The sequence below is a fragment of the Dermacentor silvarum genome, chromosome 4, assembly GCF_013339745.2.
Source record: "Dermacentor silvarum isolate Dsil-2018 chromosome 4, BIME_Dsil_1.4, whole genome shotgun sequence".
NCBI classification, from domain to species: Eukaryota; Metazoa; Arthropoda; class Arachnida; order Ixodida; family Ixodidae; genus Dermacentor; species Dermacentor silvarum.
The window spans coordinates 110,050,484-110,078,140 of record NC_051157.2 but is presented as its reverse complement, the minus strand read 5'-3'; the positions used below and the strand labels follow the sequence as shown (position 1 = coordinate 110,078,140).

The 27,657-nt window shown below is 47.4% G+C and overlaps 1 protein-coding gene across 1 annotated transcript in view; it reads right to left on the bottom strand.

Annotated features, from left to right (window-relative positions):
* Positions 1–27,657, bottom strand: part of LOC119448829 (low-density lipoprotein receptor-related protein 4-like) — a 192,902-nt gene that overhangs the window by 51,903 nt on the left and 113,342 nt on the right. The window contains 3 exon segments of the mRNA XM_049665923.1: positions 1,210–1,446; positions 2,242–2,364; positions 3,272–3,391. Of these exon segments, the coding sequence (XP_049521880.1) occupies positions 1,210–1,446; positions 2,242–2,364; positions 3,272–3,391 (480 nt within the window).

The window sequence follows — 27,657 nt, the reverse complement described above, 5'->3', positions numbered from 1 at the left end:
GGGAAAATTGAAGAATATCCCCCACGTTTCTGTGGGAGGGGGGAGCAATGTAAAAGAATTATCGCGTACTTAGGTTTATGTGTACGCTCAGAACCTCAGGTGACGAAACTAACCCGTTGTTCACTAGGGCGTGCTTCATAATCAGATCTTGGTTTTCGCAAGTAATTGCTCACAATTTCCTTTTTTCAAGTCCGTGTCCTCTATAGTTAAACAGTGCATCTCCATGTGCCACTGCCCACTCACCCGCTTACGTTTACGTCTCTAATAATCTAGTAATATTCAAGAGACCACGTGTTTACGAATGAGCTAGCTCCATAAAACAGGATCTGAGGTTGACAGACACCGCGCACTAGTAGGGGTAACTGTCAAGGCCGGCATTGCATGGTTGTACTCATGCTGCAATACAGGCTCGAAGGGGAACTCGTTACATGCGGTATGGCACCTGGTAGATTTCGTAAGAACTCCATTAAGTGTAGGGCGTATGACTCAGCGTCGACAAAGCGAAATTATATCGAAAAATTGTTTTGCCCTTCACGAAAAAGAAAATAATAAGAACACCAGCCTTTAAATATACAAGCTTCACACCCAGCTTCCAAAATACTGACCATGAAAGGGATGAAAGGAATCAAACTTATTTAAAAATACAGGCAACAAGTTTCACAATACAACGCGACATAAGAAGAGGAGGCGTAAGTAAACTCGGCTCGTATTAATAAAAAAAAGGTTTACGCTAGACTTTTGTGTAAGAGCAAATGACAGTTAAATGCGATGCTGAACGTTATTAGTGAAAGGGCCGGCCAACGTCAAAGAGCACTAACGACTAAAAAGCTTCGTGAATGTGCCCCCCCCCCCCCCCCCTCCCGCCTTTATTCACAGAAAACTCTTAACCTAGCATCATTCATAAAAAAAAAAAAAAAACATTGCAGCCAATCCTGAAGCTGGACCTACTATTAGCGAAGGCGTCCGGAAAATGGCAACCATCGCTTACGAACGAGGTGCCAAATTCTCAAAGCTTTTCGATTCGTAAGTGTAGCTTCCATCGCCATCGCTTCCACCTTGTCCGACATCACCATCAGCTTACATTCGCTTTTACACACACCTCTAACGTAAGAACGTTATTTCTTTTTTTTTCTGAATACGGTCCGAGAAACCAACGACGTCAAAAGTGAAAACGCCAATGATGCATGCATTCGGAAATAAAGGCCGTACCGCATCCATCCTCGTCGCTGTTGTCCGAGCAGTCGAAGTCTCCGTCGCAGCGCCACTCGAGTTGTATGCACTTGCCCGATAAGCACTGGAACTCGTGCGCGGCGCACTGCCGTGGCGGACAGTCGCGCTCGTCCGAGTGGTCGTCGCAGTCGGCGTCGCCGTCACACTTCCAGTCCACGTTGATGCAGAAGCCGTCCTCGCACCGGAACTCGCCTTCCTGACACGCACTCTTGCCCTCTGCGACCGAATTCAACCACCGGATCTGCCTGGTAATTAACAACCTAAGCACATTCCTCAATGAGAGAAACAAACGTGAACAGAGTTTGACTGTTAGGTTGCGCAGAAATAGGTGGGATACGATATGGTTGTACCTTGCACCGGTTCACTGATCGCGTGTATACAGGCTCTTCCAATGCTGACGGAAACTCCTAATTAGGATGCAAGCACTAATAGGAGCTTAACTTTGACATAAAATTGAGAGGACATGTACAAGCATTCGATACTCCGAAGAAGCGCAGTATAATGTACATGAAGTACAACCTCTGAAATTAGACCCTCTAGAATCCCAATGATCTGCGTCTCTTAAAGTGATACCTCCAGTACATGCGCATATGCTTATCCATACGCGTACAAAATGTTTAACACATACAGACGAAGTGGAAATCAAGAGTACCACTAGCGCCCTTTTTTATTAGGCCTTCAAGACCACCTATATAGCGCACTAGAATTCGATGACACTGTCTCCTGCCTTATTAGGCTGTGTATGTGGTAATCTGCGTCCGTCTTCTAATCGCTATGCATCCAGTCCAACAAGAAGTACTCCCCCAATATTTAAATATACATTCATAATGGGCGGTGGTAGGCTTATACCTAGAGCTATGCATAGGGGGTAACACTAATGCAGCTACAAGACATCCTGACGAATGTTCGATCTGTATGACATTGATTCTTATGATTACCAACAAGGACCAATAAGAAAATAATGGCAACTCATAAAGCGGGTGAAAATAGGTACAAGAATTGCTCTCTCACCACAGCCTTCTTCGTCAGACCAGTCACCGCAGTCGTTGTCCCCGTTGCAACGATAATTCATGCCAACACAGCGGCCACTGCGGCACTGAAAATCTTCAGCCAGGCACAGGTTAGACGTGAAAGCTGCCAAAGAAAAAGAAAAGTACCAGAAGTTGAGGTTCAGTAGTTCTCCGGTGCTGCAAGATGACAGAGAAGTGGAGCACAGCAGCACGACCAACAAATTATTCGCTGTTATGGCAAAAGGGTCGCCGAACTTAAAAAAGCGCGCGCAGTGATAAGAAGAAGACACTGGTGCGCATTTTAAAGAAGGGACAAGTCGGTATGAATGTGACCGTGTCGCATTTCTCTCACTATGTGTACGCAAATGACAACGCCGTTCTGCCTCTGTTTTTATCTTGTCTGTCAATCATTAGTCGTCATATGTCATGCTTGTGTTCCCTCTTTTGAAAATTCTGCACTCGCTACTTTCCTGGTAAGAATAATATGTTATGCTTATAACGTCTATGCCGTTCGTGACCTGACATTACCGGGCGCGGGCCGTTAAATGAAGGAAAGACAAGTAAGCTAGATTACGATTACTATTTGGGGACAAGATAAACCCCGATGGGTGCAAACTATTGTTAGGTTGATTAGATAATGGTAGTGCTAACATGCACCTTTCAACAGCGCTGACTGAACTTTTTGTTTCCATTTGTCGCCTAATGATCAATAAATCTCTGAAAAAAATTACGGCGTCGAATAGCCACTTGCAGATGTGTCACCAGAGAACGTGTATTGGGAGCCGGGCAACGTACATTCGAACCCGGATATATCGAATCTCAAGGGTATGGCAAAAAATGGCAAAATTTTTAAATTATATTTAAAAATGTCCAGAGGATTTCACTTCTGTTCAATATATGCAATTATTCGTTATATGAAGGCTCCATATATCCGGGCTCGACTGTACTACGATTGAACCCAAGGAACCAGTTCAACGAGAAGCGCCTGTGCTTCAGGTTCAAGAAGAGACAAGGTAAGGAGTAGTACCTACCGGTGCAACCGCCTTCGTCCGAGCCGTCGACGCAGTCGATGTCTTTGTCGCAGCGCCAGGCCAGCGAGATGCAGCCGCCCGTCATGCACCGGAATTCGGCTTCCCCGCACAGCCGGACCGCTGCATGATAAACTAACTGTACGAGTCTGTTTTTTGCGCAAGGATGTTATTACAATAATACATTCATGTAACCTTTATTGAAGCAGAAAAGTGAAACACACTAGTATTGTAAAACATGCATCTGAATCCTCAGCATATTTCATCAGTGATGGACCCATTAGAAAAAAAGTAGGTCTAAAGAAGGAATACAAGCGAAAAGGCCTAAGTATCACACGATCATAGCGATTACGTCTAGAAACTTTTTATGATACTGTAGCGGTAGAGAAAGTGCTATAAGTACGCATGAAAAACGAAAAACGAAGACTCTCTGAGCAATATGCAGGACCACTTTCACTAAAGTGTTCGTTTCGTATCACCAACTATTGACCTGTGAACTTCCCAAATATTCATGCACCTGTGCTTGGATATCCATATGGTGTTGGAGCGGCCATGCCGTCACGGGCGCAGATAACGAGAGAAATATTTTGCTATTTGCGAAGCCTGAACTTATTTAGTCATTTTATCAAATGTAATGAGACAAGATATCTCCAGATAGCTACAGCTTCACCTAATCAGTGGCTACACTTCTGAAGGATCATGTTTTACGTGGTTTTGAAGTGAACTACTGCTGTATATAACCGATTCCGAGTGCGTGATGAAGTACATCATATGTAAAACAATACAACCACACAAGAACTGGTAGCTGGACTAGTTGGTAAAACGTCTTTTGTACATTGCTTCAGAGTCCGAAAGAACAAACACACATAGATATACAAACGAACGCGCGCAGGCGCACCTATAGAAAGCATGCCTCCCCTTTTTCACACAAAGGGGGGCGTCCTTCATTCACACGTTTGTGTGTTTGAGTGCATTCTATATGTCAGTTAGGTTGTGGAGCACTTTACCAAGATATAACCACAAATGATCAACTCATGCTTTTTATTTTGGTATATTGAATATCAGGTAGTACCTGAGTCTTGGAAATTTTGAGCGAACGTTTGAACTGTCCGATTTTGTCTAATTTGTCGAAGTTTTGTTTAAAACTCGCACCAACGAATGATTGTTAGTGAGAAGATGAGCGTGCTATCCCTAAAAAGTGTACCTCCACGGAAGCTGTCTTGATTGTTACTTATTTATTTATTTTTTATACTGCAAAACATTGTCGTTGTTAGACACCGGCCCTTTTATGCATGACGTTCCACGCTCTGCAGACGCTTTCTTTATGTCGCGTATTTCGCATTGCCAAGCATGCAACTGCGCTACTTGGACCCAGTAGTTCTGTTTGGGAAAAGTTTTACAAAAATGCATTGCGGTCACGCTTTTATCGATCTGAAATGCTGTAGACGTGCCTGACCAACACTAGCCGTCATTGAGCATGCATAAGTGGTCGGGGCTTGGCAAGAAGCCGAAGGACTCCGGCGAGCGCCAGGAATATCTTGCACCGCCATGTCGTCTGCTGATGCGCTGCTTTCATTGAGTTGGCCAACCTCGCCACCGACAGCGGTGTTCGCAATTGCTCCGGTGGCGGCCTAGACAACAACGGCAGACTGTTTCTGTAAACGATTCGCCGCGGGTTACAACACTCTAATGAAGTTCATCGTCCAATTACTGCATAGCTAGAGCAGCATGTGCATAACTGCGGTACAGCAAATGCTCCACACGTGTGCAACCAACGTGGTCGTTATTGTGCGTCGAGAGCGGGACTCGCGCCTAACGAGAGTAGCAATGTTGCGCCACCAAGCTTACACTGGCCATTCAAGGGGTCATCAGACGCACCTGTGCTACCTTCTCTAACGTTGCAATCGATTGCGACCTTTAGTCGTTGCTTGTTCCCTCACGCTGGCGCCGTTGTGATGATGTACCATGGTTGTCACGCGAAAGAACGGTATATAGCACGTTTTCCTATGCCCGTTAAACCGCGTAGCCTGAGCGCTAACCAGTATTGCAGCTAGTGGCGTTACTGAAAGGTTTATTCATTGATTTCTCTTCTCTTTTCGTTTTACGCATCATATACCTAGGTACAGCGTAATGACAGGAAATGATGTCAATATATGCGTTAAGTAAGAGTGAATCGATAACTTTCCTAGTGCACTCTTCTTCATGCGATATCGCTTCTCTGTACCGTGCCCCTACCTGCTCTCCGCGGCTGTGGAACATTCAAGTTACCTGCAGGTTCTCAAGTAGCAATAAAATACGCAATTTGTGACTGATAATTGTTAAACGTTCCACTGTAGCACTGAAGGCGAGCGCGACTGCTTTCACTTCCGAAATGAATAGAGATACTGCAAAAGAATGTAATGCTTTGAAGGCAAGCAGTATTGGCAAGCTGAAATGTCCAAATAAAAATTGTGATGCGAGAGATCGAGCTCCAAGACTTGGCCTATATATGTCCTAGTGAGTTAATTCATCAGAAACAAAACAAAACACACACAAAAAAGCACATGACGTGGTTATAACGCATGCGAATGAAAGCTCCGGCTGGCAACTCTCAGAGACCTAGCCTTCTAAGAAAAATTGAAAAAATATGCCAAGCACAGCGAGAAAACTGCACATCACCTGTATCATTGCCGCCGTGGTTTGAGTTACAAATTGAGAACGCCAACATAGAAGTTCTTTTCCGTACATTTATTTCGTGTGGAATTATTTTCCATTGAATAGTTAGTTCTCAGGAGAAGCACCATCAATGAGATGTGTTCGGGGGCCGGCCATCCACTGAATTTCTCCTCGGGGATCGTCCAGCCCGACAACCTCGCTCAGCGTGAGCTCCTGAACGTTGGCAATGCATCTCAGCATCAAGTCCACGCTTGATTTGATATAAATGACGCATGTGGCTAACGTACCGAACGAAACGCAATGAGCTTCTTGGGCACTCTTACTCTAGGCGTCATTTAGATCATTAGATAAAGTCAAGCATGAGCTTCAAGCTAAGATGCATTTCTGAATACGGCGCTATGGTTCGCTTTGCTGCTGGGCAAACTATCGCTTCATCAAGAAGTCCGTCACTTTTTTATGTATATAAGTAGTGTGCCAGCACCAGAACATTGTGGGTACTATTCCGTTTCGCGCAGTATGAGTGAGACCACGGTATCGCTCCCATCTAAATTCAAACGCGTTTTCTGCGGCTACATTTTGAAATGGTGGTGCCCATTCATGTACTATGCAAACTTCAGCAAAATAAGTCATGGCTACGAGAATTTGTTTAAGATATTTAGTAAGCATAGCACACGGCTGTTTGCATGAATTTACAAATCAAATAACAATGACGTCAAACAGCTTCAAAGTCAAGAAGGAAGGCGTAGAATGGCTACGCGCGAATAGGATGGCATGGATTCAGTAAACTATTAGAGCTCGACAGGGAAAATACCACATCCAGGTACTCCGCCAGGGCAAACAGAACGCATGCCATCACGCCTACGCAGACACACACACACACACACACACACACACACACACACACACACACACACACACACACACACACACACACACACACACACACAACACACACACACACACACACACACACACACACACACACACACACCACACACAACACACACACACACACACACACCACACACACACACACACACGCACGCACGCAACCGCACATGCACGCACACACAAGCATGCGTGCATTAAAGGCTGGATGTCCCGGCATTTGCCGCATGCCGCTTAAAACTGCAAGATACTGGCTAAATTGGCACTAATGAGAAATATTATAGCGGAAAAACCTGAGCAGTGAATTACTTGCTTTTGAAAACGAATTTTTTATACATAACGACCATGGCTCAGAATTTCTATCGCCTTGTATTCCGAGCGCACCGCTAGCCAGAATTTCGTTGTGCAATCCGTGCACGCGAAAACCTTGTTTATTCGACCTGCAGAATTCTGGAGGCAATAGTAAACGCTGCTGCCTCTCTGAGACACCCTTAACTACACCACTTTGTGAGCTATATATATATACAAAAGACAGCTCGAGAATGCCGCAGGTATGGCGGCATCCGCGACTATATGGTGACAGTTGCGGGGACATTTCAGCAGTTCTTAGAAAAGACGCGCACATCAATGTGTTTCTATGTCTCAGGTGCGAGAAACATCTCTAAGCTCGTTAAAACCAATGAGGGCGCCGTCATTCAAGATTGCTTTTATTTACTGACGAGAACCAGCATCTCATTAGCCCTGCTGAAAGCACACTAAACGTACGACGGAAAGAAAACAGAATACAATTTACCCAGGGCACCAATTTGAAGCGTAAACGGGAGCAGTACAAGAAGACAAGGACAATTAAAGAGGCGACGCATGCCTTCCTTGCTTTGACGCCGCCGTGGTTGTAATTAAATGATGAGGTTCTCGTCACTATACTTCCATTTGAGAACTTTCTTTTCGAGTCACGTACTGCAAGGGCGACGAGTTGGGGCGACGATGGGGCAAATTAGAAACATAGCGACAGAAGTTTCCGCGAAGAAGGTACTTTTCCTGGGCCGAGGCTTTATCTTCATGTCGACCCCATTTCGCGGTTCTTTTGCTTTCCGCGCAGTGCCTCTTCCGGTGAGCGACTGAGACGACGCGCGCTTCGCGAATCTCCGCACTCACAAACACACACATGTCGACATCGCTACTGACAACAACGGCACAAACTCGATGCATTCAAAACAGCTCCTGTTAGTTCGCGCTCTTGCCGGCTCCGTGCACCGACTTCCATTACTCGCGTCCCGGTGAAAAGTCGAAGGAAGCCCGTTGCGTGCACTTTCGCCTGCTTTCTTTAATTTGCTTCTTTTTTTTTAACCTGCCAAATTTTTATTTCGTCCTGTCACTCCATTCGAAGTTTGTTATTTATATCTCGTTTTCTTCCCCTTCGAACTTATTCTGTGGTTCGTCGCTGGCACCTTTCATTTTCTTTTGGTTCCTCCGGCGTTGGTTGATTCCCGTTTATTTATGCGATTCATTTTGTTTGTTCCCTTTCTCCGCTTCTTGGTCTTCTATCTCCGTTTCTTAAAAAATATTTTATACTCTCCCTCTTTCTTTGTCAAGCTCGTTCATTCTGTCCTTTTCATTTCTAGAAGTTCTTCAGGGATGTCACTTCGCACTACAGAACGCGCGTCTTGGGTCCCTTTTGCGGTGGGTGATGCGTCTTCAGAGCCAAACTTTACAATAGTTCAACGCTATAGGCGCGACGCCACCCTACCATGAAGGCAGAAAGGCTCCCCGCGAACTCAGTCGGCACGAGTTTTCCTAGATGTTGCTGATCTAAGTTTTTCTTTTCCTGCACTCGACTTTTGGAGGGTACACGACGAGGCATTTTAATGACCAAATTTCCTCTCCGTTCGCGAGCAGCAGAAGCTAATTCACCACCCACGCTCTGGGTATCTTTCTTTGAAAGTTGCAATAAAAAGGTCAGCACGGTGAAAGAGGGGTAAACAGGACGACAAGGAAGGTGTAAATTATAAGAAAACTCCGATATAGCAATCACCGAAATGGCTGTGTAGGGGTGAAGAAAGAAAAGATGCTTAGAGGAAAGACGGAGGCTTCTTTTTCTACGCTCCTACCTTCCTTGAGTATATTTATTTTCTCGCTGCCCTTTCTTGTCTCACTCTCTCTTTTCTTTTCTTAAACGGGAGCATCATTTCTTTTTCTTAAGCTTGGTCCATGAAAGCTATAACCTGAAGATAAAATTAAGAGCTATTTGATGTGCATACCAAATAGGGTAAACGCAGATAATGCGAGAAACTTGGCCGATCAGCGACACACGCCGCGGTAGAACAGTGGCAGCGGCGTTCCACTGTTGATCTCGAGGTCGCTGGTACGACACCCGGCGGCGGCATTTCGATCGGGGGTGATATGCAAAAGCGCATGTTTAGGTTTACGTGCACGTTGAAGAAACCGTGGTGATCAAATTTTATCCGGAACCCCCTACGGCGTGCCTCAAAATGAGAGCGCGGTTTTAGCACATAGCACCCCAGAATTTAATTATTCTTTAATAGGCGAGAAAGAAACGACACGACTAGAAAAATAGGGAGTCTGAAAGGACAATCAGGCTTTTATAATGTGATGGGTCCGAAAGCACGCGGACACTTAAAATGGTTCGTGCGTTATCACTCAGGACGTGATAGGCAAGAGTTGGTGGGCATAGCGTTCGGGGATTGAAGAGGAAGACGCCACAAACGAGTTGGTAAACTTACAAAACGACTATTCGAGCGAGACCTGTACACGTCAATTGAGAGGTTTTTATACTGGAGAGGTTGAATGAGAATGCGAGTTTACAAAGAATACATACGTATATGAACGCAGCGCGACATTGAATGGTGCGGCTGGCTCTGGAATAGAACATGTCCTAACTTACGCCGGAGGCGCTATTACCAGGGCGGGTATTTTGTAGCGATGCCTTTAAAGTAATAATGCCTTTTCGCGCTTATCGCGCTTTGTCAGTGGTCAGAGCGACGGTCCGCTCGCGTTATCAGCGTTGATATCGTGAGCGGACCGTCGCTCTGACCACTGACAAAGCGCGATAAGCCCGAAAAGGCATTATTACTTTAAAGGAATCGCTACAAAATAGTGGCCCAGGGCGGTATTTTGTAGCGATGCCTTTCCGATGCCAATAGAGTGTTTTACCTGAGCGCTTGCTCTCCGCTCCGCTCAGACCGGCATACGCTAGCAAATGCCATACAACTGCTTAGCGGGAATGCTAGTGCGTTTGCGCACAACGCTCGTACCGTCAGCGGAACGAAGGTCGCATCCCTCGCTCCGCTACAAAGCCGACTGAGCGGAGCGTTACAGCGTGTCTACTTGGCCTCTTCGTCGTTTTGGAGCCGAGTTGATAGCACGTCGCTCGCGTTTCGGCAAGACGCGCTTATCAAATGCGAAGTCTACGCAGTTCCCTGCAGTATCTCAGTGCGTGAAATCGGAGCGGAGCGGAGCGTAAGCGGCGCTCTGCTAAAACTGTCTAATGTCTTTTCGCGCTTGGTCAGTGGTCAGAGCAACGGTCCGCTCACGTTTTCAACGGGATCAGCCGGCCGTGAGCGGTGGATGATAAGACTAGTATAGAATAAAGTACAACGCATCGTTACAACATACCGGCCCAGGGTGCATCGTGCGTTATCATGGCTGGGCGGCAGCATGCTGACCCCATGCTGATCTTCAATTCCGGTGCACGGACGAGAGAGTGTGCTGAGTTTGCGCTTTCGTCCAATGAGGTAACACTCGCTCACTGCGCACTTGTGCGCATAGGCTGCGGCAACAGCTGATCGCCGCGCTGCTGCGGTGATAAACTATAAATGGGGCAACAAGCGTGGCGTCGCCGGTAGGACGTATCGAACTTCGCCGTCAGATGGTTGGCACGCTGGAAACGTGGGACTCCATCCGCGCCTTTAATGCCATTGATACTGTCACGTATTAGTGACGGTGAAGAAAACAGTCGCAAAACTGTGAATGACGAAACGGACTTTTTATTGGGCGAACCTGTGCCCACAAAAGCAAGTTGCACTCGAAGCACAACGATGGCGTCGAACACAGTCGGCGATCGTCGAAATCTGCTCAGTGGCGAAACGCGTCGGCTTTTATAGATGAGTCATCCAAGGTTCCAGAGTAATCCCTGGTGCCCGCGTGTCTTCCAGAAAGTACTAGACAATTCGTGTCGCTCATACAATCAGATTACATAAGCGTCGGTGACAACAGACAACGGATAGAAGCCTCGATAACGTCCGAGAAACTTCCGATACATGCAGGTGGGTCCTGCGCCGAGCAATAACCAGCGAAAGATAAACAAGTACACATGTCAATATAACGCTACAAGGCGGAAAATAGGAGTAACTTCAAAGATATCACTACCAACGTCCTCTCGCCAAGCTAGGGAGCAGGAAACCGTAGTTATTATGTTGCCATGGAGACGAAATGGCAGAAATGTTTGTAGAGAGAGAGAGAGATACAGAAGAAAGGGGAAAGGCAGGGAGGTTAACCAGATGGGAAGATCTGGTTTGCTACCCTACGCTGGGGAGAGAGGGGAGGAGGAGGTAAAGTGACAGGAAAGTAGAGATACAGAAAGAAAGGATCACAGATACACAATCACAATCGGTCACAGGTGGCACAGCACCGTTGCACTTGCAGCACTATAAACATCTGTTCAGGCTACAGCCGCTTGACCAAGTCTGTTGCCTTTAAAAACAGCAGCAGTGCCCTCATCGCCTTCCGCTGCGATGGCTTGTGATGTGGGCATTCTAAAATAAGTTCCTCTGTTAGAGGTCTTTGGTCAAAACGCGCTATCGCGTGTATCGAGCGTGTATGCCTTTGCATCCCAGCTGGACTCTGCCGTCGAGAAGCTACCCTACTTTTTCGAATATGGCTACGAGTGGCCTTTACTAAGTCTTTTGCATTCCGAATCGGATGGGCCGACGACGCCGCGTGTGATGACTGTAGTAGTGAGGAGACTCTTCAGCATCTTCTCTGTGACTGCCCTCGCTACAATTTGCGGAAATGTATAAATACACAGTTTACACATGAAGGCGCCGTGGCAGTGATGCACGTTGATAGGCTAACCATTTCAGCAAAACGGCCTGCCACGCGTCTTCTCACTGAATGTTTCGTGCGCAGTCGTCTTTTCCGAAGAACTCCGTTGCAGAACCCTCTGGCACACGAGCGCTGTCCCAACACTTGCTAGAATGGCAACGAAGCAACCGAACAGTAGGTTTTTAATCGAAACACGTGTATGACATCAGCTCGTAACTGTGAAAGTGACGGGGCAGTTCCGACGGGGCCAATTTCTTACTGCATTTCCCTTAACCTTCACAAGACCTCGTAGAGTCTGGTATAGCGTGGAAGCAGTGTTTCGGACGCGCCGGCTTGGGAACCACAGGAGAACGAGAATTGCAGGAGGAAAGTAAACGATGCGGTGACAACAGTCGTTTACAGCGGGTCTTTGGTGACACCCGAGACACTGAAAGTCAATTAGAGGTGACATGACGAGCCATACGAGCCCGAACTACGGCCTCGTGGGCGTATTTTGTTGTGTGTTGTGACACCGGACGAAGTATCGTTTCAGAAGGTACAGTGGGTTGGTGACCAAAAAAAAAGTTAGAAGGAAAACAAACTGGCATTATAATGACGTGAATGACTATACGTGAAGCTTACGTAGGACAACGTGTTGCAGTCGCGATAGTGCACCGAAATGTATACGTAAATAGATAAGATCTCTGTAAGGGTGCGATTCAGTCGCTTGGTCAGTCCGTTCGTTTCCGGGTGATAGGTTCTTGTGAGCTTTTGTTCGCCGAAGGAAGAACAAAGAGTTCTTGGACAAGTCGGGATAGGAAGTAAATGCCATAATCCGTCACCAACTACCGGGGCGCGCCGTGAAAGAGCAAAGTGCTCTTTGTAATTGTGCGTCAGCTTTCGCTAATGCTATGTACAGCATCAAGATTAGATAGAAGTTTGTTATACGAATAATTCTAGCGCACTAGCCTGTTGTGAATACCAAACCCGGTCTACGATGTCTGTAGAGCAGCTACTAGGCAGTGTAAGCACGATAGCATAGCACGTCGAATAGTCTATCTATAGCAACGGCTATCCCTTTGTTAAGTTTAAGAGACGCGGGAAAGCGGCCAAGAAGGTTCAGGCCGCTCACTGTTGGCGTTCCTGACTGTGTCCCACACATTGGTCAGGAACGTCACTGCAATCATTATTGATAACTTAATTACGCGACACATTCATTATTCTCTCACTCTTGCTCTTCGTTCTCTGAATTCTCCTACCCGTTATCCCACGTGATGGACATGATTAAAAAAAATTAGGGGCAGCTTCACACTAGTAGTGCGAAGACTGGACAAATATCGAAGCTGGCGACCCCACCTAGCTTTATCTCGGTTCGGCCAAGTTTTTGCGAGGTTATGCTTCGAGACTCGGTCAAGTTTTGAGCAAGATCACCCGGGAATCATGGACAGCCCAAGGAGAAACGAACACTCCTCGGTCATAAAAGTATCTGGGGGCTCAAACAATTTTGCTCGGTTTCGCGGGCTCGTAACTCCGGTTCTTCTGCGAATCACCGACGTTTCGCCGCCGCTTCGGAGACGCAATACGGAAGTCGTCTCACTCGCTCTCGAGTAGCGGCGCGAAGAGATGCGCGCCGCGCTTCCGCTTCTTCGAGAGTGACGCTCTTCTTCGGCCGCCCCATCTTCGCGGCGAAGTGCCTCGCGCGGAGACGGCGTGGCTTTAGGGCAAGATATAGTCCGGCGTAACGCGCGTGCGCGGCCAAGCACCGCCAGTGAAAAGTGCACAATCTACAGTCTGGCGTCACGGCGTAGCCGGCGTGCCCAGCTGCGTCGGGGGCGCTCAGCGCCGCCGGCGCGGAGATAGAACATGTTCTATTTCACGCGGCTGCCGCTAGACCAGAATGCACTGCGCCTTGGAGAAAGAATTTTCTTTCTCTGACTGCGAGCTGTAGGGGCAGCGGGCTGAAGGCAAAATGGCGGCTTGCGGCGCTCGTAGTGAAAAGCGCGGCTGTGGCTTTCTCAACGTCCGTGGACGATGACAGCGCAAGTGAGGATGTATGTACATGGTCCGCTTCCGTTTTTGGCGTAGCTGACGCACTAGCACTAGGAGTGCGACCTCAAACAGCACACGGAGCGAGAGCTGTGTGTAAGGTATTTTTTTGTTTTTGCGTATGAAAAATCACGATGCGCTTTCTTTTCGAACTTATGTTCATATTTTATGATTCATGTGTGTGTAAGCGGGTGATAGGCGCTCTGTCAGGCTTTATGTGCCTTTACGCCGATCTCCTAGGCAACTATGTATGTTGGTTGTCTGAAACAAAGTGTCTTGTCTTGTCAAAAAAAGAAAAGCGCGCGCAACTCGGACGGCGCGGGCACATGCTGTCAGAAAGCAAGAATGCGCATGCGCCATGGAATAGCTGTTCGCGCGGCCGTAAAGTTGCGCTCCCCCACACAGAGATGGCGCTAGCCTCGCGCGGCATGCGCGCCGAACTGTAGAGGAGGCAAAATTCTTCCACAGGCTAGCGCTGGCTGGCGTAGCGTATCCGACTTCGCCTGCCGCGGCTTGGCGCGCCGAAAACGCTGGACTATATCCTGGCCTTTTGTGTCGCCGTGGAGGCGACGCGGAGCTGTATATCCCGTGGGTCGGCGCATTGACGTCACGGCTTAGCTCTGCCTCTGCGCAGCCGCGGCAACCACTCCGCACCACACGGTGACGTCATGGCTCGGCAAAGCTAAGGCGAAGCGATGCAGGCGCGCCTGATGACGTCATGGCTCACGCAGCTGGGGCGAAGCGTTCCTAGGCGGCGCATGGTGACGTCATCGCCAGGCGAAGGTTTTGCGGCGTACACTCGACGGGCCATCCTCGAGCTTTAACAGCTTCGCTAGTTCACAGGGGTATGTGCCATTGTGCTTGGAACCTTTCTGCACTAGCTAGAGTATCGGCCCACATTTCGGGCATACACCACCGGACTATCTCCAGTTTAAACAGCTTCGCTGTTAAAAAAGCATCCTTCCTCAAATAGCGAATATGTTCGCTCAGCAGAATAAACTCGTTCACCAGTCGGTAAAGCGATGCTGTGGTGTCTGATATAGGTACAATATTTGTCGGGTTTCATCCCGACCATTTCTGCCTAATTTCATTCGTTCGCCTCCTTACGATTGCATCTGGTCGCGGGGCACATTCAGCGAGACTCCGGTGAGTTTTACTAGAGTTTTGCCTAAACTTGTCTGGCACTGTCCGCATCAGTACCTAAAAAATTCTAAACAGTTGAAACCCCAGACACAAGCACTTCGTGTCTCTTAATGAGGACTAAAATCACAAGAGCGCCTTCTCCTTATATGCCTTTATTTGTAATTATTTGGTGGAACCTCGTCAGCAGGGACGGCTGCTCGAACGAGCCACACAGCGCTGACCAGCAGAAAGCCCATCTTTGCGGTGCGAATAAGCCTGTGACGGGCTTTTCCAGCCTAGGGTCACTCGCTAAATCCGAAAGACCGTTCCCTCCCCTTACTCATCCGGAGTGTCCTTTTCCGCATGACACGTATACATTTTTATCTGCCTCGCTGCCGAGAAAGCCGCTTACGAGCGAGACATGCGGCGCCAGAGGCCGCCGCGTCTGCACACGATGGCGTATCCATATACATGAGCTAACTGGACGCATAGTGGGGCTGCATATCTTACTGCACCCTTTCCCTTCCGCATCCACCACTCATAATTTGCATGGCAATACGCTGGGTCGCTAAGCGCGCGCCATCTTCACTCGCTCGCACGCGGTTTTCTTCCCGGGAAAGAAAGTAAAAAAAAATCAGAGAGAATCCTGGTCTCGTTCGACTCGTTAACAAGACAGCCCTGTAGCGAAGCACGGACCCGACGGAATATATGAGCCATCCGTATATCTATACTGATCATTCTTTCAGCCTCGTACTCCCCAACGGCGTGCGTGTTCAAAATTTCTCGCTTCCCTGCAATGTCCCGCGTCATGTTCTTCCGCCTTCGGCTTACAGAGCCTGTTAGCTTATGCCTTGCTTGCTTTGTGTTGCTTCGCGACGGCTTTCTCTCGGCACCCTTTCGGGCCGCTGCGTCGCGAGTGTTAAGACATCGAAAGCAGGTGCCCCTTTCTCCATCGCCCTCCCCCCTCCCCTCATCTCGCCGGAGGCACACACGCCCCCAAATCCTCCGCAACATTGCCCCATATTTCGGAAAAGAACAACTTGCACTCCTCTAGCCAGGAACTTCGGTGTTTTCTGCCCGTCTTCTTTAACTTATTCTGTTGCTATGGCCCTTCCTAATCTAGTCCAGATGACATGCTTCATCGCTCCCATCGTAATGAACACAAAAAAAAGTAAAGCAAAAGACGCCTGTTGAAGCCTTTGTGGTACAACGTCGCCATCCCAACCAAACAGTGGTTTCGTGACTGCCGGTGCTGATTAATTTCAAGATGGCTGGAGGCTTTCTTGTATTAGTAGCTGGCTATGAGGACGACCTTCCCGCGTCTCGAGCTCGTCATGTGTCTCTCACGGCGTGGAAAGAGTGTTTGCGTGTCTATGCAACGAGAAATTACAGCAAGCCAGAAGAGGGTCAAGAGATACCTGTCGCCAAATGAACGTTTCACTATACGGTTCCTGTCTGTAAGAAGCTGCTGTTTGTCTGTAGGCTTAAGCCGCACTACAGAGAGAGAGAGAGAGAGAGAGAGAGAGAGAGAGAATTTGCTTTTTTGTTAAAATACAGAGAATTATGCCGGCCTATGAGTAGGCGCCTACCTGCTATCTGCATAAGGAAGGGGATCGGGGACAGGAAGGCCCTAGGAAGAGGAGCGCGAAAAATTAATAAAAAACATGTAAGAAACAAATGTGACATGGTATTTACAGGCGAGACAAAGCTGATGGGTGTTACAGCTTTTCATGCTAGGGCTTGTCATGTACCGCCAACCCGTACTGTCACAACTGTGGTGCATCAGAAACCGTGGAACACTTTTTAAGTGCGAATGCACTTCTTAAGCGGCCCCGAAAACTCCGCCGGCATCCGCGCTCCTCCTCCTCTCCCCTAGCAACGGCGCGAGGAGCGGAGAGGAGCGTCTGTAGCAACGGCGCAGCGACGTCACGCCCCACGTGACGGCGCGCGCTCCGCCCTCCGCTCCGTGGCTGCGCGCGCCCCGCGCCGGCTCCGCACCGCTCTCCGTGCCGTGACGTCACGGCGCGTTGTGCAGCTGGCGCCTCCGCGCCGTGGCTGGGCGCGCCGCGCCGGCTCCTCGCACCCTCTCCGCGCCGTGACGTCACGGCGCCATGCAGTTGGTGTGCCTCTCCCCCCGTTAGGTTTGCACTCACCCTCGGCCGCCGCCTCTCCCCTCGCGCTGACAGCTCCCTCCTCGCCCGGTAACAGCCCCTGATGATAAGTGGTTCTTGAGGGAAAGGGAAAGGTTGGCGCTATCTTCTGCAGCCCTTGAGGGAGCACGGTAACAGCCCCTCGTGTGCGTACTCTCCCCACCACTCACCCCCTCTCCAACCGCCTGGCGTGTTTCGCTCCGCCGTCACGTGTTGTGTGTGTGGCGCCGGCGCGTCAGTCGTGCTCTCTCGCTGCCGTCTCCTTCGCTCGGCTCTGCAGTTTAGTCGCGCGCGCCCCCTCATAGCATCACCCCGTGCTTCGCACTTCCTCATACTCCCTTCGGGGAAATGCGGGTTTTTTGTTAGAATGACCAGGTTATGGAGATGAGGCAACTAGTTATTTAGTTAGAATCGGCTCTGTTTCACACGAACCACAAGATTTAGGAAGACTACTAGGTACTATGTCTTCTCGCACAAAGTAAAAGCAAGCTTTAAACTATATTTTTATATGCCTTAAAGACAGTCCTACTGAGCTCAGAACGCAAGCGTACCGGCTCCTGTTTTTTTTTTTTTTGTTTCTTCGTCCTCCTAATCAGGCACTCTATCATCGCAGCCACTGCGGATGATTTCGATCTTGAAGTGCATATATGGTTGAACATTATTTTAGTCTTTTTATTTATTTTAATTGTGTATTAAGCGCTCATGTTCTTTAACTTAATTTTTTTTGCTTCCTCGCGCTTGATTATGATATCACCTTATTCAGCTTTTTTTATTTTTTGATGTTGATTAGCATTTCTTGAGTAATTTTCATTAGATCAGATATAAATCCAAAATTTATATTTCGTTACTTGTTTTAATTTCATTTTTTTATTTCTTTACTTTCTTTTTTCATTTTTTGTATATTTCCGCTCAACTTGTCTCCTTATAGTTAGTTTACTTTTATATGACCAGTACATCAGTAGAATGACATCGCTTTATTTTACTTCTACATGGTCATTCCTCTCACCACCTAACCTTGACCGGATGTCCCAATACAGACTATGGAACCTCCTTTTATATTTCATATCTGTCAAAACTTGCACCCACATTGTGATGCAATAAATTTAAAATTATAAAAAAATGCAAAATGAAGTAACAGGATGTATGTGCTTCCACCATCTCCACCGGATCCCCTAACTCAATCTAATCTAATCTCATCGCTCACTTTGCACGGAGGAGTCGACGCCGCTTTTGCGTATATTACACATATCGATTGAGCAACCAGATGGGTACTGAAGTTCGCATTTATTACCGTTTTTTTTTTCTTCTACAGATTTCTTTGACATGAACCGGCGCCAACGTGAGTATTTTACCTTGGTACACGTGTACCACCTGAGACGGTATTGTGTAAGAATTCTTCTCCCCAGCTTCTATTCTTTTCTTTATCAGCCATCTCAACGAGTGGCCGATACTGACGATAACGTAGACGCAGCCAATGACGAACAAAAAGAATGAGAAGTGAAAAGAACCGTTGCAGACTATTGTCCCTGCTTTGAGATTTGTCGAATACTATTAGAATAATTCCGTCGTTTAGCTTGAAAATACTCGAAAACCCGGAAATTGCTAGCAAAATGAATATAATTGACGAGTTTTGACAAACGTTGCACTAATTTATTTTTTACTCAATTATTTAGTCTTCGTGCCACTCTTACAAAATTCCACGTAGGGCTTTATTAAAGTGCTGTTCATTTTGCCGAAATAGTGAAATTAACAGTAATTTCCACGCATCCAACCAAACATTTCTGACAAAGTTTTTTTGCATTCGTCTGCGTATCCATAAATTACCTACGCATCAGAAATGGTGGTCTTAAACTTTGAAGTTATACTAGTGGAAGTACAGTGAATCACTACAGGAGATGCTGAAGATGCCCACCAGTGGCTTGAAGACATGTATGAAGACACATGCGTTAAAAGAGGTACTACAGGCATTGCACTATTAGATCGCACGTGAAACTAGGATGCCATCCGCAATTGTCATCACATTTTTGTTTATTTTCTTACTGCACAATTACTTTTCGGACACCTTGTACAAGTTGCTTCAAAAATAATAAAAACAATAAATTAACTGTTATTTGCCCTCAGAAAAACCAAATAGTTCGATGCAAGTGCACACTGCGGAAAATTTGAGGCACTGTATAATATATAGAAACGGTGCGAACCACAACTTTACTCTGAACAAGGACGATTATAGTATTCACCATGGTTCGTATCCACATGGCAAAAAATATTTCGCTAAATCTGTTCTGAAGAACAAATGACAGCCACTTGTGACGGCGGACATAATATACTAAAGGTGGCCGGCCAATAGCAAACAGCCCCAAAAGAACGAAAATATTGGTGAATATTAGTTGCTCCGCGACGGCGCTTTTGCTACCGGGGGTAGTGCTACGGACCAGTATGTGCGATGATGAAGAGGCCAGTAGGGTGAAGACGACGACGACGATTCGAGGCTAGCGCGGGCTCTTTCCTCTTGGCCAAACGCGGCGTATTCGCTTGTAAATATAGTTGTATATAGCTTCTCGTGTGCGTCTTCCTATGTAACAATACTGTACTATCTGTACTTGAACATCCGGAGAAGTTCTGCTGTAATCCGCAAGGCTGCTGTAGTGGAGGAAATCGAGGAAATGCTCATTTACGCGTAAGCAGTGCGCAAGCTAAAAGCCAAATGCAGAAAGATTTTTCAAGCGAAGCTTGTATTGGCTCCCAAGTTTCGGTGGCGTTGTAGTCACGCAATAACTCACGTGAGGCGCATACCCGCATGCATATGCGGGTATGAGCCTGGGATATGCGGGTATGAGCCTGGGATGTGCGGGTATGAGCCAGGGACAATAAAGAAAGAAGGAAGGAAGGAAGGAAGAAAAGAAAGAAAGAGCAGGTGCGGGGAAAGCTGCACCAGCGCAGAATCACGTGACCCGCGTGACCAATCAGGACCGTTTGGTGTGCCACGGGGAGGCAAAGGGAAGGAAAGTGCCTGGCGCGCGCTCCGCCGAGCTTTTCTCACGTCAGATCAGTTTCGGCGCCCGGATGGGAAGGCTCCCGCGTGGTACGTTCCGCCGAGGAGCAGGCTGCGTTTGAGCAACGGCGCCGCGAACGTGCTCAGCAAAGGGCTAGTCGTCGACGTGCCGATTCTAGCGTAAGGGCTTCCGAAGCCCAGGCGGAACGTCAGCGAAGAGCCGCGAACCCCGAGTTGCGGCAGCGCGATGTTGAGGCCAAACGTCAGCGTCGTCTTGCCCTCCAGGAACCCGACAACGGTGGTGCAGGCCCCGGCAAAGCTAGAACCAACTTCCCCGGTGCGACGGCCAAGATTCAACGCGAGTTTCTCAACCGGAACTTGGGAGCAAGCTGCATTGCGTGTGGACGGTTGTGGTTCGAGCACAACGTGTTACTCGTCTGTGCAGTTCTTTCCGCGGTACACCGAAGAAACATGCGACAAGATTCGCTTTGCCCCCTTTCCTCGACCGGGACGTGGCTACAGATTTTTCAAGCGAAGCTTTTTATAAATCACAGATTTCGGTGGCGTTCATGTACGCACAAAATTATCATCATCAGCACTGGCTCGAGCGTCGTCGTCTTCTTCCGCAGCTGGCTCGTTGGTGCACCTCGGGTTGCACTCGTGCCACTGCTCCCGCGTTCGTCGTCGTCGTCGGCTTCCACAGCTGGCTGCGTTTCCGCTAATCATTCCAGCGATGAATTTCAGTTCTCTTCTGTCGTCGGAATAGCGAGGCCACGTTAACAGGCGTATGAACCATTGTTTAAGGAGGTATGAGCCATTCATTGTCTTACGTAACAGGCAGATTTAATTTTGCAGCAATTTTATGGAAATCCGTCCAGAATGAATGCGCTTGGGAAAGAGCTCGTCATCGACCTGCCCATTCTTGCGTGAGAGATTCCGAAGTCCAGGCGAAACGTCAGCGAAGAGCCGTGGACACCGAGTTGAGGGAGCGCGGTGTAGAGGCCAAATGTCAGGGAAGAGCCACCGACCCCATGTTGAGGCCAAACGTCAGCGTCGTGTTCCCCTCCAGGAACTCGACAATGCTGGTGCACGCCTCAGCAACGCTACCGCTAACTTACCCGGTGCGACGGCCAGGTTTCAAAGCGATTTTCTGAATCGGAACTTCGGAGCCAGCTGCAGTGCATGTGACCAGTTGTGGTTCGAGCACAACGTGGTATTTGTTAGTGCAATTTGTTCGGAGGAACGCCGAATAAAACCACGACAAGCTTCGCTTACCCGCATTTTCTCGACAGATGAGGGGCTACTGATTTCTTTAGAAAGAAAACCAGCAGTCCAGCAGCCCAACTCGCTACCGCCACCTTTCCTCTACAGTTGCTCTAGAAAATACTAGGGTTGTGTGAATAGTGATTTTTGAGACTGAATTGAATGCGAATCGATCACTGTACAGCCTTTAAGGTATGGCTATCTAGGTAACGTAGTCTACTGCACTACGTAAGCTCTCATGTTTGATGTGGCTATACTATAACGGCTGCGGTGAAATCTTACCGTACATTTGCTCCAATTTTATGTTTATTTGGGCGCAGTTGACATTACAAATATTCGAAAATTATTCGAAAATATTCGCATATACAAATAATGTATATTGCAATCGAAGACCGAATCGAATAGGACACTATTCTATTTGTTATTCGAAAGTTTCGAATATTCGCAGATCCCTGCAACATATACTAACCTGGAAGCTAGAACTAAAAGTGCAAGATCATAGAACTGACAACTCGAAGTGGGGCAAAAATTATTTCAATTTAATGAAGTGTTCTCACGACCTGATTTAGATTACAATGGCTTAGGCCGCCGGGCGCCAGATATACTTTGTGAGAAATGTTATCAGTTCTTAGTAGGGCGCAGCTGTTCTCAAAAGTGAAGTTGTGAGAATTTAATTCGTGAATTCTAAATGGACATAAATGACTAAAGTTCACGCAGCAGCTAGCGATGCACCGAGTACGTAAATGTTAGACAGTAATAGAAAGATGCGTCATGTGGCGCAAGGGATGAAGATTAGTTTACATAAAGCAGGAAACGCTTTTACACAACTAAAGCTCACAAAAGATTGTAGTACGACACAAAGGCTTCTTAGGCGTCAAACTATAATCCTAGTTAGCACATTTGCTACGCGAAATCTGAATCCCCGTTTTTTCACTGAGTAATAACAGGAGTCTCACAGGTTTAGGGAGATACCATGGTAGACAAAGAATTCCTTCGTTTTAAAAGTGAATTCAATTGTCATAAAGAAGAAAAGCCATGATAACAACACAAAAAAAGAAATAATTAAGCACACTGAAAAAAGACGAACCAGCAGGAATAAGGAAGCAGCTGGTCATGCTTACTATTATGTAGGCTGGCTTCAAGATGTGGCAGATCGTGTAGTACAACATCGAAGTTCATGTTTATTAGCAATACAATACAAGAAAACTGATTGGAAGGAGACCGCACACGCGCAACCAACAACTGGAATTTGTTTTAGACATACCTGCTATATATAACACGCACATTGCCTAAACAGAAAGGACGTACTCTAGCATAACAACTAAACGGAATGACTACAAAGCTGTGGCCTGATATTACAGCGCGCGGTACAGGAAGTCCATCTCACTCGCTTGCGAATGGATTGAAGTGCCATTGATACAGTCGTTACTCTTGTTTTTGATGAAGTATGCGTAAAAAATGCCGCAGTTTCGCCCGAAAGGCAAAGCATCGATTGCGATAGCAAATTAGCAGACAGCTATACGAAATAAGGATAGTAGTTTTTTCGTTCGTGTAAAGTTCTAAATATTCGCTTACTAACTAAATAAACAAGCACGGTGTCACGCGCGCACAGGTAAAAATGAACACATCTCACTCGATGACCGTGGGAGCTAGTCACAACGCTGGAGTGATAAAGCGCGCCAGCGCGCAAATTCACCTTCGCGCTGGCTATCGCTTCAGCGCGAACTAAACGTCGAAAGCGCGGCGCATACGAAGCTACGGGTACTCGGCGAATGCACTTAGTCGTTTCGCAGATCGCTTTCAAGATGAGGCCCCGCGGGCGCCCACTTCGGCCACATCGCAGATCGCTTTCAAGATAGCTCCGTGAGCAACAGCCGCGTAAGCAAAACGCACCGTCCCCCCCCCCCCCCCCCCCTTTCCCCTCCCGTCTCCGTCGCCTCCACCCCGTGCCTTGCACGTGAACGAAGACCTCTCTGACGTGCGCGAGATAAGGCTGTGGTTGCCGGCTCTCCCTCGCAAGCTGGCACTCGCACACACGGCGCGTTTATCGCCGTTGGACTTAATACGGAACCTCATGGCGACGACGACGGCGACGGCAAAAATGTGCTTGGAGTGTCCATATAATTGCTATCGCAATAAAAGCAAGCGTGCTACCAGACGCTTGCGGCTCACCCGTCGAACCCACGTACACGTACATACTTATCTAATATGTGTGTCAGATATCGCCGATGTATGCAGTCAAAAGCGTCGGTCATACTGTATATTGAAGGCCTGCTTGTGTAGATTATTGGTGCTATATCAGCTAAGTCACACAAAAACAGACAATTTACAGGCACATACGTTTGGACACGCGTGAGCGCCGATAGCTCTAGCGCATTCCCACTTCCCACAACAGGCTCCCTTTGTTTCTGCATTCCACACTCTTATTAGTTCACCAAAAGTAGGAGGCAAGCATGGTTTTGCTCTCTTTATAATTCAAATTTTCACACGAGCAAGACTTCTAAGGAGCGTGTGGAAGGGCCACGGGCAAAGTGGGGCAAAAGATTTGTGAGGTATAGTTCCCAAATACTAGAGAGAACGAATGCGCGGGAAACAACAGAAGCAGGACGCCTTCGCTGAGTGCGAGCCGCTGCCAGTTTTGTGCATGAATTGTATGCCGCATGCTGACGCACAGAATGTACGGCGAGATCCAAACACATTCACCACTGATCTTGTTTTTTTTTTCTTTTGTTTTTATCCCTCTATGTCTTTCTTTGCCGAACGCATTTATATGCGCTGCAAAGGCCTCCGTATTTATTCGGTACTTGAAATGCGCACTGCTTCGCTCCCCCGAAACGTGCTTCTCGCAGCATTGGGCGGCGGTTTGTTGGGTCCGCCGCTTCCGTTGGTAAGCTCGTTCCCGTTCGCCTTCGCTTCACCGGAATCATATTTGCGTGTAAAAAGTACAGCGCGCCTAAATGTGCGTTACGGATGGCGGTGAGAATCCAACTGACGTTGGCCTTACGCGGTCCTCCTTCTTCTCTTATACTTTCTCCCCACCCCTCTCTCCGGTGGCTGAAAACGCTTTTTTCGCGAAGGGCCCTTTTCTAAACGGCTGCGAAAGTGCTTGCGCACGAATGGCGTGTGCGGGACGTTATGCATACGTGCTCGCATCTGCAGTTCTTGCGTTCTTTTGCATTTCGACGCTTTGTCATTGCCTGCTTACATCTTCTTTGGTGTTATTTCCGCGGGGCAAAGCAATAACAGCGCCGTCGTTTTTCTTTTCATGCGCCTCGTTGCAAGGAGTCTTAGTTATGCCTTTGTGCGAAGTGTTATGGTCGAACGTTTCTGCTTGTTATTGTCCTTCCGCTCCCAATTACATTTAAGTACTTCTGTTTTATGCATAACTCTTAATAGGAAGCTTTAGCTGGGGGGCCGCTACCTAACAATGGGAGAAAGGAGAAATCGTTTTTCTCGACAACCACGGCGCCAAATTTGATGAAGTTTGTTGCAATTAAAAGAAAAAAGCTTGGATCTAGTGAGTGTTTGAAGATTATTTTTTATCTAGGTCCTCACTTTTTAAATAAGCATTGTTGAAAGCCGCAAAATTTAGAAATACCAAACTATCAAGTTTACAACTTCATAACTCAGCAATCAGAAATGCTATCATGATTCTGTTAATACGTCTGTTAGCACATATAAAGCGTCCACAATTGATGTTTTGTTTTTACATGGATCTCAAGTACACCACTAATATGTGAGTAGAACTTTTGTAAAACTTTTCCAAACATTGTAACTAATTCACGTAAGCTGCAAATTCATACATAAAGTTTGCCAGCTTCGAATCCTCTAACGGATACAGGCAACAGAACTACGATATCTGTCCTTGGTGCAGAGTTAGGGAATTGTAATATTCGTGCTTTTATTCTTTTAAAACACACATATTTGGCAATTTACATAATAAGTTTCAAGCCGTAAATGAAGATTCCGCTTCCAGCAGTCACTGGAATTTAACTTTCTCTATTCAATGCAACAAATGTCATTAAAATCGGTGAAGGGGTTATCTCAGAAAAGAAAAAAAAAAACATTTTCTTGCGTTTTACATATATTTTAATAGGCGCCGTCGAAGTTCGGACCGAGCTAAAGCTTCCTCTTACATGTAAGTGCTTGCGTTTTTCGCGTGAATACTTACATGAAGCGCTGACACGTACGTAGGCAGTGGCGAGCATTATATACTAAACTGTAGAGTATTTAGTATCGCTTTACCTGTTTTGCAGCGTATGCGATGAACGCAAGCTGAGATAATATTTTGTCCAGGTAAATGACGCTGATGCCCAACATCATCCGCTATTTTTGTGCGCGTAAAGCATCATGAATGGGACATTAAATAAACGAACAGCAGCAGTGGCGGTAATTGCGATGACAGGCAAATTGGAGAATCGGGACACTATTGCAAAAACAAATGAGAATTTTTGATAGGGATGCATTTCTAAACACTAAGGCAAGGGTTCTGAGTGAACGAATCAAGTAAGCAATCTCGCCATAAGTAGTAAAGCCTTATAACTACTTAGCCACGGTGGTGGTTAAAGCAAGAAACAACGCGCACATCAAGTACATTAACTTCGCCAAAGTATTACAAGCCTCTTGCTATATGGCACGAATGTTTATTTTGAAGTAGACAGGGAATGATGGTATTTACTGAATGTGGATACTGTAGTTATTATAAAGAGCTCTAGACAGAATGAATGGGCGTAATAATAGGCATCAAACAAGGACCATTCGCGCAGGAAATGAAGAAAAAAATGAAGTAGAGCTGGATTTAGAGAAATTGTAAAATCAGCGTAGACAGACCGCTCAGATATCTTAAAGTGAGAGCTCATTATGTAAAAGGCGTGGGAAAGCTAGTAGAGATGGTGAGATTCCAAAACGAAGAACCAACAACATTGTGCCACACCGCTCAATCCCGATCCAAAAGTATGGCATAATGGAATTCGCGAAAATCACTGGCGCAGCGCCCGGACTGCGCGAACGTCGTTCTTTTCTGATTCTGTCTTGTGGCCTTCTGGAAACCTCCTAACCACTTCCGTGCGCCGGGCGAAATCACAGTTGGCGTAGAAACCGCAGGTGGCGTAGAAAACACGACGAATAGTAGTTAACACTGTCACATTAACACTTCTTAAGCTATAAAAACGCTTTTTAAAGTGAAGCTTTCTATGCGCCTCTCTTGCTGACTGTGGCTGCCGCCTGCTGCTGCTGCTGCTCGTGCGTTCTCGCGGAATAGATCACACTAGGCCGCGGGACGGCGGCGTCATCTAGGAGCGATTGCTCACAGTACTTCGCCCGCAGCAGTGGAATGAAGAGGGGGGAAGCCGGCCTGCGCATACTGGTCATTGGCCCCGGAGGAGATGGCCTCCCGTTGCGCATGCGTTGCGCCACCTGGCAACCACGTGGACGGTTGGATCTGCGCCTCCAATGGGAGGGCGGGTGCCCCGAACAAACGGCTTAGAAAGCCAGCTTCCCTCTTTCAACCCCTACAACGTTGGCTGCATTCAAAGGTGCATTGCATTGCAGGGCTTCTCGTTCGGGGCATGCTTGAGCCAGATGAGAAGGTGCGCGTGAACAGGGCCACGTGAGCTTTGCCGTATATAATGTAGATTCCTGCGTTGGACCTGCGTCATTTTTTATTTGCTCTGTAGTTCGCCCTGTGGCACAGATGTGTATTTACATATGCGCGTGAATGCCATCCTTGTGTAGAAGCTGCAGTAGTGGCTAGAGGACTCATCGACCAATGTCTATGGTTTTGTGTCTGATTCCGTCGTAGCTCTGCAACTCTAAGCATTCTCTCTCGAGTAGCCCTCGTTCCTGGGCGCCGCCACAACAGGCGGTGAATGTCTGGTAGAGAAGGCGGAACAACACCCTTTGGACATCTCACTGGGTCTTCGGGTGGTGGACCCCAGGCCCAAGTTACGGAACGCGTAAATGGCCGCATCCTCTATTTTTCAAAGAGAGACTTCATCCACCAGAGATTAAGGCGCGTGTGTCGAGGTTAAGGCGCGTGCGTCCTGCCAGACAAATTATTTTGGGGCTAGAAAGACTGAGCGAGTATTCGAAGAAATGGTATGAAGGAGGTTTTTTTTTTTCGGTGGGGAATCATAGTGTGCCCTTCCTGTCCGCTCGATTGTAGTACTTGTTCTGATGATCATGCACTGTCAACGGTCCATTCTAAACACACCAAATGCTTCATATGTGTGTGC